At 42.5% G+C, this 15,938-nt stretch overlaps 1 protein-coding gene, 2 long non-coding RNA genes and 1 pseudogene across 10 annotated transcripts in view; 1 reads left to right on the top strand and 3 right to left on the bottom strand.

The window, feature by feature from the left end:
- Positions 1-3,358: 3,358 nt before the first annotated feature.
- Positions 3,359-4,206, bottom strand: LOC123644582. The gene is made up of 2 exons (XR_006737179.1): positions 4,028-4,206; positions 3,359-3,712 (listed from the first exon to the last, which is right to left on the bottom strand). It is a non-coding gene; the product is annotated as an uncharacterized LOC123644582 (long non-coding RNA).
- A 5-nt stretch (positions 4,207-4,211) lies between these two features.
- LOC123644583 lies at positions 4,212-5,369 on the bottom strand. Of its 2 annotated transcripts, none has more exons than XR_006737180.1 (3): positions 5,263-5,369; positions 4,631-4,755; positions 4,212-4,365 (listed from the first exon to the last, which is right to left on the bottom strand). It is a non-coding gene; the product is annotated as an uncharacterized LOC123644583 (long non-coding RNA). The 2 variants fall into 2 exon arrangements; XR_006737181.1 differs by having other exon boundaries at positions 4,631-4,791; positions 5,263-5,289.
- Positions 4,313-15,938, top strand: part of ESRP1 (epithelial splicing regulatory protein 1) — a 58,061-nt gene continuing 46,435 nt past the window's right edge. For 3 of the 7 annotated variants that reach the window (XM_045560748.1, XM_045560747.1, XM_045560750.1), the window contains exons 1-4: positions 4,549-4,770; positions 5,285-5,413; positions 6,638-6,751; positions 9,920-10,034. In XM_045560748.1, the coding sequence (XP_045416704.1) occupies positions 4,639-4,770; positions 5,285-5,413; positions 6,638-6,751; positions 9,920-10,034 (490 nt within the window). In that variant the 5' untranslated portion in view covers positions 4,549-4,638. Of the gene's footprint in view, positions 4,771-5,284; positions 5,414-6,637; positions 6,752-9,919; positions 10,035-15,938 lie in introns of all 7 variants that reach the window. The other 4 variants (XM_045560754.1, XM_045560751.1, XM_045560749.1 and 1 more) reach the window with 3 other exon arrangements.
- LOC123645504 lies at positions 10,127-10,215 on the bottom strand (annotated as a pseudogene).

Here is a 15,938-nt window from a genome sequence, read left to right as displayed (position 1 = left end):
AAACAAAGAACTAAGAAATATCAATGGCTTTTGGTAACCTCAGAACACACGTTTTTACTTTGATTTGCTTTTTAAAAAATGAGGTATAATTCACATATCATGATAGTCACCCTTTTAAAGTATATAATTCATTAGGTTTTTGGTATATTCATGAATTTGTGCAACCATCACCACTACATAATTTGAAAACATTTTTATACTTTGATTCATTTTTTGAATGCTCTGCTCTTATAGGTATAAGAGAACAATTAGGTGTGTGCAATTGAGAACTTCAAGAAAGATCTAGAGATCTCAAGTGAAACTGGAATCAGTAAATGTAGTGCTGCTATTGTAGTCTTAAAAAGGGAACTGCATGGCAAGTAGTAAGAATATGACATATAGGTACCACTGTGTCACTGGTGAGACCCCAGTGGATACATTTGTATTCTGTCTAGTTCAAGAGCTGCCCTCTAAAAGTGGGGAGGAAAAGGGTCAAAGGAGGGTAAGGAAGATAATTAAAGGGCAGGAAAATAAGATTCACAATGAAAACTTTAAAGAGCTTGCAGTTATTTAGACTAGGAAAGGTTATTTAAGAGAAACTTTAAAGTACATGAAAGGATTGTTATACATAAAATGGTGACCTTTTCTTTCCCCTTCTGTCATTCACTAAAGAAAGGACAAAGAAAATGGATTCATTCTGTGGATGAACAGTTAGGTTAGCATAGAAGAAAGTCATGATAGGAGTCTTGTTAACCACCAGAATGGGATGACAGCAAAAGGTCCTCTGATGGTTTTTGAAAAAATTTTAAAACTCGAAGTAGTTTTAGACTTACAGAAAACTTACAAAGACTAGCATAAAGAATTCACTTATCTAGCCGGCCAGGCGCAGTGGCTCACGCCTGTAATCCTGGGACTCTGGGAGGCCGAGGCGGGAGGATTGCTTGAAGTCAGGAGTTAGAGACCAGCCTGAGCAAGAGCGAGACCCCCTTTCTCTACTAAAAATAGAAAGAAATTATCTGGCCAACTAAAAATATATATAAAAAAAATTAGCTGGGCATGGTGGCACATGTCTGTAGTCCCAGCTACTCAGGAGTCTGAGGCAGAAGGATGGCTTGAGTCCAGGAGTTTGAGGTTGTTGTGAGCTAGGCTGACCCCACAACACTCTAGCTGGGGCAACAGAGTGAGACTCTGTCTTAAAAAAAAAAAAGAATTGACTTATCCAGATTCCCCAATACTGACATTTTACCACACTTATCATTTTCTCTCTACATGTTGTCTAAACCTTTGGAGAGTAAGGTATGAACATGATTCCTCTCTTTTTACCCCTAAATACTTCAGTGGATCCATCCTCAAACAAGAACATTCTCCTGCTGAACCAGAGTAATATTATAAAAATTGGGAAATTAACATTGATACAATACTATTATTTAATCTATAGACCTTATTTTTAAAAAAAGTTTTCCTGGTCCAGGATCATGTCTCTTAAACTTCTTTAATCTGGAACAGTTTTGCACTTTTGTCTTTCATGACCTTAATATATTTAAGAGTACAGGTCAGTTATTTGGAAAGCCTGTCCCTCAATTTGGGTCCCTGCTGCTGTTTTTTTTTTTTTTTTTTAAACCAGAATTTTCATTGTTTGAGGAGTTTTGGGTATGGTCTTGAGTGACTCCTTGAATTAGCCTCTGTCCTCAAGGTTCCTCGCAGCCACTTCATACAGTATTAGATTTACAGATGGTAGTGGATAGACAATAAAACATTTTTGTTTTCAGAACCTACTGGCGTGTATTACAGAGATTCCTCGGCCCCCCGCCCCCTCCCACCGCATTTTACAAGTTTATTTTAACACCTACTCTTTTTAAGCATTTGAGACTTAAATTACTTGTAAAGCCCATTTTGAGAATCTCACCTTTGCAGTGATGAACTATGCCCTAGGCTCGGAAGACAAAGAGCTGCAAAAATGGATGGGTGTTACTCGTTACAATCATTCAGCAAATATTTGATGAGTGCCTAGTATATGCTGGGCTCTGCTCTAAGCCCTGGGAATATAGTCGAGAACAAAACAAGAAATCCCTGTCCTTGTAAATCTAGTTGGAAAAATTAAACTTTAAAAATAAAAAAATCAGAAACCAGGGATTAGACTTTCTTAAACGGGAAGAATGCAAGTCTCTGTGAAAATGGGCAATTCTGAGATTCAGGATTATAATTTGGATAACGCTGCAGAATCCCTGGTAAACGCGCTGATTTAATAAAGTCTTCAGTTTATCCAATTGCACTACACAAATGACTAATCCAAACACCAAAGCTCTAAAAGGACGGCAGGGGCCGGGCTTCCGAACTATTCTAACCATTTGCTCAGCAACAGTCGCCTGCCTGGCGTCGAGCCTCCGGGCTGCCGCGCGCAATCGGGTCAACCCCGCGGGGGCCACGCAGCGGGTCCCGCGTCCCTGCAAGGCGGCTCCTCCTGGGCCCCGCAGAGCTGAGCACCTGTGAACCTCGCAGCGAGAAAGCCCCGCGGGGAGGTGGCTCGGGGAAACCGGCTTCTTCAGGCGGCCTCACCTTCTGCAATGCAATCTGGGTGGTTTTTCCAGGTCCCTCCCTGCCTCGTTCCGCGCCCGGTCCCAGCCCCCGGGACGCCCGAGGGCCGGGAGGGCGGCTAGGAGGCACCGGGGTTAGGGCGGGGCGAGGCTACCGCCACCAGCCACCCGGGGCCCATTTATGACTCCGCGTGCTGAAGTCCAGGAGAGGAAGCCACGGACCAGGGTGGTACCTAGCGCCCTCGCGGGCCCTTGCGGCGCTGCGAACGTGGGACCCAGGCCTCGGCTGGCTCTCTGGGGACTCAAGCAGCCACCTGCACCGTAGGCGGCGCCGCCTCCGCCTGCACCTTCCGCCACCTGGAAACGCGTTTGTGCCGGTCTGGGGCTCCTCTTCCCCCTCCCGGGGGCCTCAGCCGCCACTGGGAAAGCCTGGACTCCAGCTTCCCCTGACTCCCGTCCTGCGGGTTACCCGGTTTGTAACCCGAGTGGGTTACAGCAGTGATAGCGTGTGCTTGCCGATTTTCACATCATGAATACGAAGGGCTGGGCACCTGGAGCCGAATTAGTAATACCTCAGACGGAATTCTGTTCCCAAGAACAGTTTGAAATATAAAACCCGAGGAAACTTCACCTGTAGCGCTTTTCTCTCCAAAATGTTAACATGACCCACCATATTGCCCTCCGACTTGGTAGCTCGGGGGTGACGGTGGGTGCACAAGTCTCTGGGCAGATCAACTGGGAGGTTGGGACCTCATTCAAGCCTACCCACTCCAAGTACAAAGCCAATATGCATGATTAAAGGGCGTGGAGTCAGAACAGGGAACCGAGGAAGAAGCTTCCTTGGCCAGATTTAGGAAAACTTTTATTAGATACGCGGGATAGATGCACTTTATTTAGGGCCCAAGGCAAATCAAAGAAAGTGGGCCCCAGCCTTGGAGGATGTTCCAGTTAAAGTAGTTGGGAAAAAGGTCCATTGCGCCTGAATTTCCTCATGGGGGCCCACCAGCTGCTTTGCGCGCGGTGAGTAACTGCGTCCTGGGGTGTGACTCGGTGGCTGGGCGTCCGGCCCCGGCGTCCGGCTCTGCAGCGCGCGGGGTCCCGCTCCTGAAGGTGAGCAGCCCGGCTGGGTAGAGGTGAGCGCGCACCCAGCTCTGGGCAGGAGAAGGGAAGGGCTCGCAGCATTTCTCCTGCTGTTTGCACTGAAAGGTGTGTTGGCACGGGAGCGGCTTTTCCGGGGTCTGGCAATTGCCCCCGCCACCTCCCGGCTGCCGTTGGCTGGTCCCTCCCTCCGCGGTTAGCCCTCCCCGGGCGCCGCGCCCTGGGCAGCTCCGCACCCCAGGCCTCACCTCTGGCCTCCTTTCGCCTCCCCGCGCCCGGCCTCTATGCTTGACCCTTCAGAACTTTCGGCTTCGTTTCCCACAGCCGGCCTTTATCCGAGCCCCCCAACCTCGGTTACCTCCAGTGGGGACTCCCAGACGCCCCCCCCCCCCCCCCAGCGACTCAGCGCCCTTTACCTTTCACCCTTTTCCTGTCTGGCCTGGTCTACCCTCTGGGTGGCAGCCGCCTCTTCCCCACTCCTCCCGTCTCCCCCTCCTCCTCTGTCGCCTTCGCCTCTCCATTCATCCTGCCATTGTCTCCCGCCCCCTCCTCCCCCTGCCCCACCTCTCCAAGCGGCCTCCTCCCCCACCACTGCCACGTCGTGGTTTGAAGGAGCCAATCGGCCGGCGCCGCCAGGTGTCTCTTACCTGCACCACGTGGGGGAGGGGGAAGGGGCGGGCAGGTGGAGCCACATCCCAAAACAGAAAAGCTTTCAGCCATTGCGCGCCTCCCGGGGGTGCAGCCTTGCTCCTGGCTTTTTGCATAGACGCACGGGCAATTGAATACAAAAAGGGCAGGCCTCCTGCGCCCTCCTTCCCACCCCCCTTCTTGCCCTGGGTGTGGAGCACCGGCCAGGTGTGGGCTTGGGTGGTTGGTTACCGCCTTTTGCACCAGCGGCAGTGAGGAGGGGGGGTGGGCGCTCTTTCCTTTTCTCTTAGAAGAGGTTTCAGCGCAGGTTTTCTCGTTCTCAGTTCCACCCCACCTCACCGCCTCCCGACCCCCCTTCTCCCCCTCCCCACCTATCGTCATGACGGCCTCTCCGGATTACTTGGTGGTGCTTTTTGGGATCACTGCTGGGGCCACCGGGGCCAAGCTGGGCTCGGATGAGAAGGAGCTGATCCTGCTGTTATGGAAAGTCGTGGATCTAGCCAACAAGAAGGTATTTTTTCCATGTTTTTGTCTAAGAGCAAGGAGTAGGGCAAAAAGTTTGTTGTAGAAGTTGGTGGGGCGGGGGAGGTAGGTAAACAAGTGCTCTTGTTTGACCACTTGTGAGGGTGGACCTGAGGCCTAGAGAATCCAGAGTAAAACCGAACTTGTTAGCCAACCTCCTTGGAGCCATTTCAGATCTCCAAAACCTGGCTCAGGTGGGGAGGCCGGCGTCTTCGAGCCGGGTTATTTGCCGGTCGGGGGACGCCCAGCCGAGACGAGGTGGGGTCCCTGAGGCCCCGGGGTCTACTTCCAGGGCCTTTCCGACCTGACCCGGGTGGGGGTGGGGCGGAGGGGGCAGGGACGCAGCCGACCACTCGGCCGCCGGAATCGCTGGCTACTAGTGAGCTGTGATTGTGCAGCCGGACCTCCGGGCCGCCGCAGCAGGGTAGCGAGGGAGGAGGGTAAGAACGAGGCTCCCGAGTTGAAGGAGGGGGAAACTGACCCCTGCTTCTCTCCCCCTGGAGGTGGGACAGTTGCACGAAGTACTAGTTAGACCGGATCAGTTGGAACTGACGGAGGATTGCAAAGAAGAAACTAAAATAGACGCCGAAAGCCTGTCCTCGGCGTCGCAGCTGGACCAAGCCCTCCGACAGGTGACAGCCCTGGGCCACGCCGCCCACTCCCACCTCGGCCCAACCCCACCAGGCCCCACGCCCTCTCGGGGCGGGCCACGCGTGTCCCTGGGGGCAGGGTGGCGATACTCCTGGCCGCGCGGGTGGGAACTCGGCTTCGGGGCCGGAGTGGGCCGTATGGGAGGAGGTAGCTGCTGCTCTTCGCCTCCCGGCTCCCAGGGTCTTGGGATGAAATTCTCGGTTTTCGAGTTGCTTCCCGAGTAGTTCCTGGGGCCAGAGAATCAGCCCCGTTTTACCACCCGAGTGACGAGCGGAGTTTGAATCCTAGCTCCAGATTCCAGACGCCCCTGTCTCTTGCAGGGGGCTGGGTCTACAGCCTTGGGGCCGGGGGCGCTGCGGTGTAGACGTGCGGGCGGGCTCCGTCAGGTGTGCCAGAAGCGGACACAATTTTGGTCGGAACCTGGAAGTACCTGCCTTGTTTTAGGCTTCTAGACGCTTAAGGAAAGGCTCGGTTCCATCATTACTTCTTTAGTAGCCCTGGTCTCAGCGCCGGGAAAGGTTTGCAGGTCCGAACATGTAGGGCTGCTCGTTGGGTCACCGCGGAGCGGATGGACTCTCCTTATTGGGATTGAGGTGACCTAAAAACCGGCTGCTCTGGGTGGTGATGGGTGCCGGATCGCGGATAGGGTGGGGCGCTGAACACCTGTGCACAGATGTTTGCCCTGCGATCTCACGGCCTCTGCCCTAGCATACGAGATTCGAGCTACAGGAGAAAGTTATTTCTGGGATGTATTCCCAGAAACGTGTTACTGGACTTTCTAGAGGTGTGTATACCCATTACCCACATGTGTTTATCAGAAACTGGTATCTTTCTTAAGCCTGGCACATCCATACAAAAAAAGTAACACCAGGGAATGATGTAATCAGAAGGCAACCTGCTGATGAAATGAAACCTCTGAATTAAGTCTGGAGTGAATTTATGGTAAAAAGTGGACAGGGCGGGGAGAGACCAAGGGGGAAAAGGCTTTGACTAGTTTTTGAGCGTAAACTGCGGATTGGGTGGAAAGCTTCCCTGCCTAAAGGAATCTTAGAAGGTCTTTCTGTTTCTAATGTTGCCCCAGCACCAGTGTCTCCTTTTCAGGGTCCTTAGCGTGGTTTCCTCTGGTTATCACCAAGTGGAGCCACTTTGCAGAGTTCGTAAATCCTGCATCCGTTGCATCCCTGTGTGTCTTTTTGTTCTTTCAGTTTAACCAGTCAGTGAGCAACGAATTGAATATTGGGGTGGGCACTTCCTTCTGTCTCTGTACTGACGGGCAGCTTCATGTCAGGCAAATCCTGCATCCTGAGGCTTCCAAGAAGGTAAGAGTGCTGACTTCTGGAAATCCGTTGGACCTTTGGGGTGACTGGAGGCTTTTTAGGAAAATTGGCTTATTCAAGTTTCCCTAATTAAAAAAAAATACCTATGGGGAATTATTCTTTAATGAGTACAGAATTTCGGTTTGGGAAGATAAAAACGTTCTGGAAATGGATAGTGGTGATGGTTGCAAAAATATTAATAGACTTAATGCCACTGAACTGTACACTTAAATTTTAAGATGGTAAATTTAATGTTATGTATATCTTACCACAATAAAAAAAAAAGCATGACAACTTCAAAGAAATGTTTGGGGTTGCAGTAATTTTATAGATACCGTTTGGTGACTTAAAACAATCTCTTTTTGTTTATATCAAATTTTCAAGATACTTGACATTTTCCCTTTTCTAAAGCTGTTAGAATTGTGGACATTTAAAATAACTACAAGTAGGGAGAAAATAACTGAATTTTAATACATTGTAATGTAATATTCCCATTTGTGCTAAAAATGCTATATCCTGGAAAGAAAGGAACAAAATTTCAATTAAACTTTTAAAATTGTATTTCTAATCATTTCATTTAAGAAAAACTAAATAAGACCTACCCATATTACTAGTGAGGCAGTAGTTATAGCTCACTTTGCTTTGTCTGATGCTAAGTAAATGTTCAAAACTGTATCTTGTATCAAACCAATAGGATCAGCCCCATCTTTTACCTTTGCTTATATTTCTGATATGAAGAAGATTATGGGGTGAGAAAAATGTAGTGTTACCATGGATATAATGTGATTTCTCTCCTTGGGAGGGATAGTGAGGGGCTGTGGGGCAATGCACAGATGAATAGCATAGACAGCCAACCCAGTGTGGCCAATCATTGCTAATACGGTTGCTCTTAACAACTTAAATTAGTTTGAGCTGTTACTTTTTATTGTGGCTGGCAGGTACTGAGCTTGAAAAGATGAAAGTAGAATATATTTAGGTAATTGTATGAGGCAAGTCTTGCAATGAAAGATGTAGATTGACAATTGATGGCAAAGGCAAGTGAGCAAGTGTAGATTTTATTTCTTTTTATTCCCCAAGTAGGGAAAGGTGGGAAATGAGTTAAGTATATAATGACAGTATTAAAAGTTTGAAGGAGTAACTCAAGTTCCTATGTCTTGAGGAAATTGTTCCTTTTATAGGAGCCTTAGTAATTAATTATTTGAAAAAGGGAATACTTTTTTTAAATTCAATGCTAGTAAATGAAGATAACTTTTCCTCCTCAGACTCATATGGGAAGGGACAAGACTTCCATCTTTTCCCTATTGGGCCAGAGGAAAAGAGCCATTTACATTATTTTTAGATGGACTGCTTTGAATGTGGGAAAACCTGCCAAGAAAAAATAAGATATTTTCCTGAGTCACATCTATTAGGATTTTAAGTACAAGAAACTAAAACAATGTAGTATCATAATGAAAATCATTCTATATATTCATTAAAGAAAAAAGGGCATATGGTAAAACATCATCTTGCCACTCAGAAAACAATATATTGAAATGTTTTTCTCTAACATGAATGTATTTGGATATATTCTTCCAGATTTGTGTAGAAAAGCCTTGTTTTTACAAAGACCATTCATACTACACACACCTTTTAGCCTACTTTATAATTTAATAGAACATCTTTTTTGTAAGCACTAAATAATACTCAGTATTTTAAATGGATACAACTATTTAAACTGATCTTTTATTATTGGAGATGTGAGTTATTATTATTATGAACAGTTTTTAAAAGAGGATTTTTGTAGATAATTGTGAGGATTCATGATTTTTTTGGTAGTTAACTCTTTTAAAAGCTGTGATCATGATGTAGTAATACTGATTTCAAATATAGCATGAACAGGTCACATCTAATAGAATCCAATGGAAGGAACTTAGGAGACATTTTGCATAAATATTTAACTAACATTAAAAAGTCTTTTCTTGATTTTTCTAACATACAATTGGGTAGAAATTACTAGTAAGTGAACACAAACTATTTTGAAGACTTAGGAAAAATCTAAATTCAGTTTTAAAAAAATCTTTAAAAGTTATTCAATGATGGTTTTTTTTGTTGTTCAGAAAAAAATGAAACAATAGTGTAATATTTGCCCACACAGTTAAGCTTTAATAACCACAGGAGTGGTGCCAGTAGCTAAGAACAGCAGGTAACCATTTCTCCTTTGCCTTTAGGATTTGTGAGATTTTTTTTAAAGTCTCATTTGAATTGTCAGATATACCTGAATAGTGGTCAGGAAAACTAATATGGGGCTATAATTTGGCACAAAAATAATCCTTTTCAGTTAATCAGGAATTTACTGTCCTAATTTAGTATTGAAAATATGCATTATTAGAACCCAGTGGTTGAACCTATTAAGTTTTACAATTTAGTCTTTTTTTTTTTTTTTTTTTTTGAGACAGAGTGTCACTTTGTTGCCCGGGCTAGAGTGAGTGCCATGGCGTCAGCCTAGCTCACAGCAACCTCAAACTGCTAGGCTTAAGCGATCCTACTGCCTCAGCCTCCTGAGTAGCTGGGACTACAGGCATGTGCCACCATGCCCGGCTAATTTTTTCTATATATATTTTAGTTGGCCAGATAATTTCTTTCTATTTTTAGTAGAGACGGGGTCTCACTCTTGCTGAGGCTGGTCTCGAACTCCTGACCTCGAGCGATCCACCCGCCTCGGCCTCCTAGAGTGCTAGGATTACAGGCGTGAGCCACCGCGCCCGGCCTTACAATTTAGTCTTATGTCTAAACTTATACATCTGTAAGGAAACAGGATTGATATTGCTGCTTGAAAACACAGATGGTCTAAAATGATTATGGCTAGGAAAAGTAGTATTACCACCCAGAAAATATAAAATATAACAGCCCAAATGTATTATAGCTTCAGATATGTTTTGAGTGGAATGCATACTGGAGCACAAACATTGTAATCCATTGCCTTAAAATAAGATGAATTTTTTTTTTCCATGAGACTTGTGTGCAGAATCTAATACAGCAATAAGACTGGCTATTAAAAATCAAGCTACTCTCATGTTAAATTTTTAAACATTTTGGTAAAATATGCTTACATTCAATTTTAGGTTCCTAATGATTAGGAAGACATTAACCCCAAATCACCTACTTAACAGTATCTACCTTGTCCTTCCTCAGAATGTACTACTACCTGAATGCTTCTATTCCTTTTTTGATCTTCGAAAAGAATTCAAGAAGTGTTGCCCTGGGTCACCTGATATTGACAAACTAGATGTTGCAGCAATGACAGAGTGTATCCTTTAAATGATTATCGGAGAAGCATTTGAAAAGATAGCTCCAGGAAAAAAATGGTAACTCAAGAAATTTTAAAATGTTATTTTTTCATGTCAGATGGGTAATGTGCTGATGAAGGAGGCATATCTGTCTCCTGAGCATGAAAATCCAATCATCATGCTTAGGAACTATGAAAGGTTCTTTAAACATTTTAAACTTTCTCAGCATATGAATGAAATTGGCCTGTCCAAAATTTGACTACAGTGCTACCAGGAACTAATAGTGCAATTATAGACATCTTTGAAAGTAGTTATAATTAATTGAATTTGGACAGTTGAATGGATTTACAGATGGATTTTTGTGAGGTGATCATATCTGAAATAGAATTCAATTTCAGATTATGGGATTTTTTTTTTTTTTTCTTAACTGTAGAAGAATGTTAAGACTTTACTTTCTTTGGTGCAGATCCCAAGACCACTTGTTCTCAATTACCTTGGTTTTAGTGTTTATTTTGGCTTCCTTGGAATGAAGCCAATGAATTTTTTTGAAATTAGTGGGTATGTCCACCTTACAAACTGCTGTTCACTGGGTTCCCCCTTTTAACCTCCCCTCAGTTTCTCAAATACATACAAGAAGATGGTGATTATAATCTATCTGTGAAGATGACAAAATGGGGTCTGGATTGTCCCCCCAAATTCTTTAATTACCAACATAGTACATTTGATGTGTTATATATTATAAAAGTAAATATTACATGATCACAAGTCTGTAATCATGAATGACCCATCACCTTGGGTCCGTTAAGTCTTTAAAGTTCTAACTAATGAGCAGTCATGTGCTAATCTATCAGATGTGAAATTCAGTAGTCATCAGGTTAAGTGGCTCCCCCAAAGCCACTGTGGGAATCATCATGAAGTTGAATCTTAAGTTACTTTCAGTAACTCATGGGTTATAGATTTTTATTCTTAAACTTTCTTATTTCAAGAACTAAAGTCTGGTTTTTATCTTATTTCAAAATTTACTTTCCTGATTGAAGAAGGTTGTTTCCGTATTTTTTCTAACTACTTGTGAGTAGGTCAAACCCATCTTTATTTGCCTTCCTGGAATCATCTGGAATTTTGGGTTAGCATCACTAGTAGTGCTGGGAAGAAGGTGGAATAAGCTTATTTTGAAGGGATTCTCATGAGAATTTTGTTGAAAGGTTGGGACAACAGGGAAATTCTTGTTTTGTTAGTTTGAATGCTGCAATAACAAATACTGGAGACTGGGTGACTTAAACAAAAGAAATTTACTTTCTCACAGTACTGGAGGCTGGGAAAACCAAGATCAGGGTATATCATGGTTGGGTTCTGGTAAGGCTATTCCTAGCCTGCAGACAGCCACCTCCTCTCTGTGTCTCACATGACATCTAGAAAAAAATAAGTAGACTAGGAGAAAAGTCTAATAAGTTTCTTAATTTAGAAAAAAAAAGACAATTTTCATAGGAAAGGCAGTATATTAATTGTTTATCCTCAACTATTCAGTTTCTTCTTTTAGCAAAGATAATCTCTCCTTAGTAATTACAGGTCAGTAATGCTAGTAAAGATTTCCATAGCTACAAACAGAGGTTCTTAGGTATGTTGGTTTTGCTCAATGTGTTGACAGTTCAGAGAAGACATGTTAAAGTTCATTTTTTTTTCCCTTTTTCATTTTTAAGAGCTTCATACATATATAATTTGAGGGTATTAGTAAACATTTTCAAAATGGTTACGTGGGCTTCTTGTTCTGTGTTGTATTTTCTCCACACCAGTATACAGTACTTAAAAAAGTTGCATTATCATTAGGTGAATAAGTAGGATGCTGTGCCATTTTTTTTTGTCATTCCTTTTAATCTTAGCTCTATGGTTTGTGTTGGCAGTTCTTTTTTAAATGCCATAGAGATGAAAATCCGAAATTTTTGACCATAGTAAACAGATGAATTGTAAATAAAGCTAAGTTGTGCTCCATTTTAGGCACATCACACCTGAAATTGAGGAAGGAAGTCATGGCCATTTAACAATGCATTCACTGAAAAAAAATGAAAGGATTTTATATTATCTTTCTTTAAAAATAGCTTAATTTAGTCTAGTTGCTTTGGACATACTTTGGAAGAATCTTGGATTTATAGTTTTATTACTAATTAAAAGGTGGATTTTAATCTTAAATATTTTAATATTATGCTGCATATGTCTTTCCCATTTAACAGGTTAGAAATACTATGAAGCTTTCTTAGTTAGCAATGGTTTTTATTTTACATTGCTGCTGTGATCAATTATTTTATGACTCCTATTCAGAGAAATCATTTTTTCCCTGACTAGGCCACCACACCACTTCCTGAGGTCAAAAGCAATCATACCAAATCTGAACATCCATATGTGCTCATCTATGCAAAGTATTTTTACAATGTCTGAAGTGTTGTTCTGTTCTTTCAGAACACTAAACATGTTCATTTTCCTTGCTAATATGGAAATGACATTGAATTTTGAAACCTAAAGACAGTCATTAAACATTCTTCATGGTTTTGCCAAGTAGATGCAGAGTCATTTGCTCCTGAGGGATTACCTGTTCCACCAGGTAAACCATGGGGGAGGGAGAGAGGCTTCTGTTGACACCTGGAAAGGAATAAATAAGATAATGTGCAAGTTGATATGCTTGCTTAATTTTTTCTTGCTGTGAAATAGTTGTATTCTTTATTTAAATGAGTGTACAGAAATATTGACTTTATTTGGAGCCTTGGTGATTTCACAGTACACTAAGTGTATTGGGAACATGCTTTATTAACTAACTTTACATTCAAGTAAATTTTTTCTCATTTAGTTTTTAGTTAATAGACTTTATCTTTTTTTGAGCCAGGGTCTTCACTGTGTTTCCCAGGCTGGTCTTAAACTCCTGAGCTCAAGTGATCCTCCCGCCTGAGCCTCCCAAGTAGCTGGGACTACAGGTGTGCGCTGCTATACCTGGTGACTTTATCTTTTACAGCAGTTTTAGATTCAGAGCAAAATTAAGTAGAAAGTACAGAGAGTTCCCATATAACCCCTGATTCACACATACACACAACATCTCCCACTGTCAACATGCTGCACAAGAGAGGTACATTTGTTACAATTGATGAACCTACATTGATACATCATTACTCAAAGTTTATAGTTTACACTGGGGTTCACTTTGGTGTTGTACATTCTGTGGGTTTTGACAAATGTATAATTGCATGTATCCATCATTATAGAATCAGAATACATTGTAATACCAGCATAGTATGGAATAGTTTCATTGCTTTAAGAATCCTCTGTGCCCTGTCTATTCATCGCTTCCTCCCCCTTAACCCCTGACAACCACTAATCTTTTTACTGTCTCTGTAGTCTTGACTTTTCCAGGATATCATATAGATGGAATCATGTAGTATGTAGCCTTTTCAGATTGTCTTTTTACCTAATAGTATGCATTTAAGCTTCCTCCATGTCTTTTCCTGGCTTGATGGTTCCTTTTGCTTTAGTACTGAATAATATTTCATTGTCTGGGTGGACTGCAGTTTATCTGTGCTCCTACAGAAGGTCATCTTGGTTGCTTCAAGGTTTGACAATTATGAATAAAACTGCTATAAACATCCTTGTGTAGGTTTTTGTGTGGACTTACGTTTTCAGTTCATTTGGATAAGTACCAAGGAGTATGATTGCTGCTTCATACGGAAAGAATGTAGTTTTTTATACCTCACTGGAATTTTGTGTTTAAGGCAGATATTTTTGGGTGCGGGGAGGGAAAGCAACAAGGCCTTGTGTTTTTAAAAAAGTATGTGGAACCTGAATAATATGCAGTATTTTGAGATGTTTATGGAAGATCAAAGAAGATGAGAATGCTGTCATTTTCTAATGGAAGAGGAGACTAAAGCCTGAGAGGCAGAGTCACAGAATCTGGGCCTAAGTGAGCTCTGCCACACAGCAGCTTTGCCTTCCTGTGAGTTACTTTTGCTTCCAAGCCTCACTTTATCTTGGATGTTCCCAAATGAAAGCTTTGTAAACCATGAGGTGTGCTATGTAAGTGAAAAAGTATGAACACTTCGGTGAAAAGAAAGGGTTTAGGAATTTCTTGAATGTAGTTCTGGTTCTTATTTTAGCACTTATTTCCCTCTTTTGTCTTTGTATTTATTCTAAAAACAATTTCTGGTGTTAGTGCTAGGCCTCTAGATTATTCCACTTACAGTTTTGTTGCCTGCTTTTGAATTGTCTGATCCCAGCTGAGAAGACTTCATCTACAGGTGATTTGTGAGTTCCATTTTGTAAGCTCTTTATTTAATCAGGTGAGGTGGTGAGGCTGTAATGATGATGGTGATTGGGCCTTCTGTGGATTTTTTTTTTTTTTTTGGGCGACAGAGTCTCACTCTGTTGCCTGGGCTAGAGTGCCATGGTGTCAGCCTAGCTCACAGCAACCTCAAACTCCTGGGCTCAAGCAATCCTTCTGCCTCACCCTCCCGAGTAGCTGAGACTACAGGTGTGCACCACCATGCCTGGCTAAGTTTTTCTAATTTTTGTAGAGATGGGGTGTCATTCTTGCCCAGGCTATTCTCGAACGCCTGACCTCAAATGTTTTGTTTTTGTTTTTTTTTTTTTTCTTTAAGGAAGACATTATCTTAGATGCCTAGGAGAAATTAATACTAGTTGTCTCCTGCTGAAAGGACATTTTGATTTTGGGGCTTTTTGTATAAATGACTTCTTTTATTCATTTTTTAAAAAGAACAACTCTGTTTTTCCCCCACTAATGTTGGAAGGAATGACTTCCTCCCGATTTCTTAATCTGTTTTTTGTTAGTTTTACTCATGAACTGATTTATTCTTATTAATCAAGACTTCAAATATTGTGTTTCCTTCACTTTGCCAAGCATTTATTAAGAACTTATTTTTTTTTTAAGCATGGGAAAGAGAGCAGGTGAAAGACAGGAACTGTCAGTTGAGTGCTTGCTATATATCCCCATCAATAGCTTCACAATAGCCCAGTGAGGAGGTATCACCCCCATTTTAAAGCTAGAGAAGCTGAGGCTTAGAGTTTTTGTCTTTATTTTATTTTAATTTAATTTATTTGAGACATGGTCTTGTTCTGTGGCCCAAGCTAGGTGGTATCATAGCTCACTGCAACTTCCAACTCCTTGGCTCAGGTGATCCTCCTGAATAGTTGATACTACAGGTGTACTACCAGGCCTGGCTAATTTCTCTATTTTTTTTTTTTTTTTTTTTTTGTAGAGACAGGGTCTTGCTCTTGCTCAGGCTGGTCTTGAAGTCCTGAGCTTAAGCAATCTTTCTGCCTCAGCTTCCCAAAGTTGTAGGATTATAAGTGTGAGCCACCATGTCTGGCCTCACTTTACATTAAATTAGACGCTCTAGCACCTAATATAGGGAGTATAATATTCTAGAATGTATAAAGAGCATTGAAAGTGGGTTCACTAGTGAGAGAGATTATCTCCCTTTTAAATTTATGTTACCCTGTGTTTCCTGGGCACATACTAAATAAAGCATTCAGCAGTAAAGCTAAGTTAATTTTGTAAAATTTCTATTCTGCTGCAGGGTATCACATGCACATGTGCTGTTTCACATGATTACCAGATGCCATTTCACTAGTGCAGCTTTCCATTGTCAGGATAAAGAAAATCACTAAACTCTTGCCTGCCCATCCAAAGGTTAACATGGGGTGTGTGTTTCACCACTTCTTGATGGGCGTAAAGGATCTGGGTGTGTGTGTACATAGGCGTGCTCTACTATCAGTGTGACAATGGCCTGTTTTTCCTATAGATTAAAAATGGGGAATAATAGCTTAGTGGTTAAGAACATGAGCTCTAGAGTCAGATTTACTGAAGCTGATTTACTGCACTTCTCAGCCTGTTTCCCCATCCTAAAATGTGTAAGACTATTGTAAGGAAT

The sequence above is a fragment of the Lemur catta genome, chromosome 9, assembly GCF_020740605.2.
Source record: "Lemur catta isolate mLemCat1 chromosome 9, mLemCat1.pri, whole genome shotgun sequence".
In the NCBI taxonomy this organism is placed as follows: domain Eukaryota; kingdom Metazoa; phylum Chordata; class Mammalia; order Primates; family Lemuridae; genus Lemur; species Lemur catta.
The sequence above is the reverse complement of the archived record's forward strand: the minus strand, read 5'-3'. Positions and strand labels throughout refer to the sequence as shown.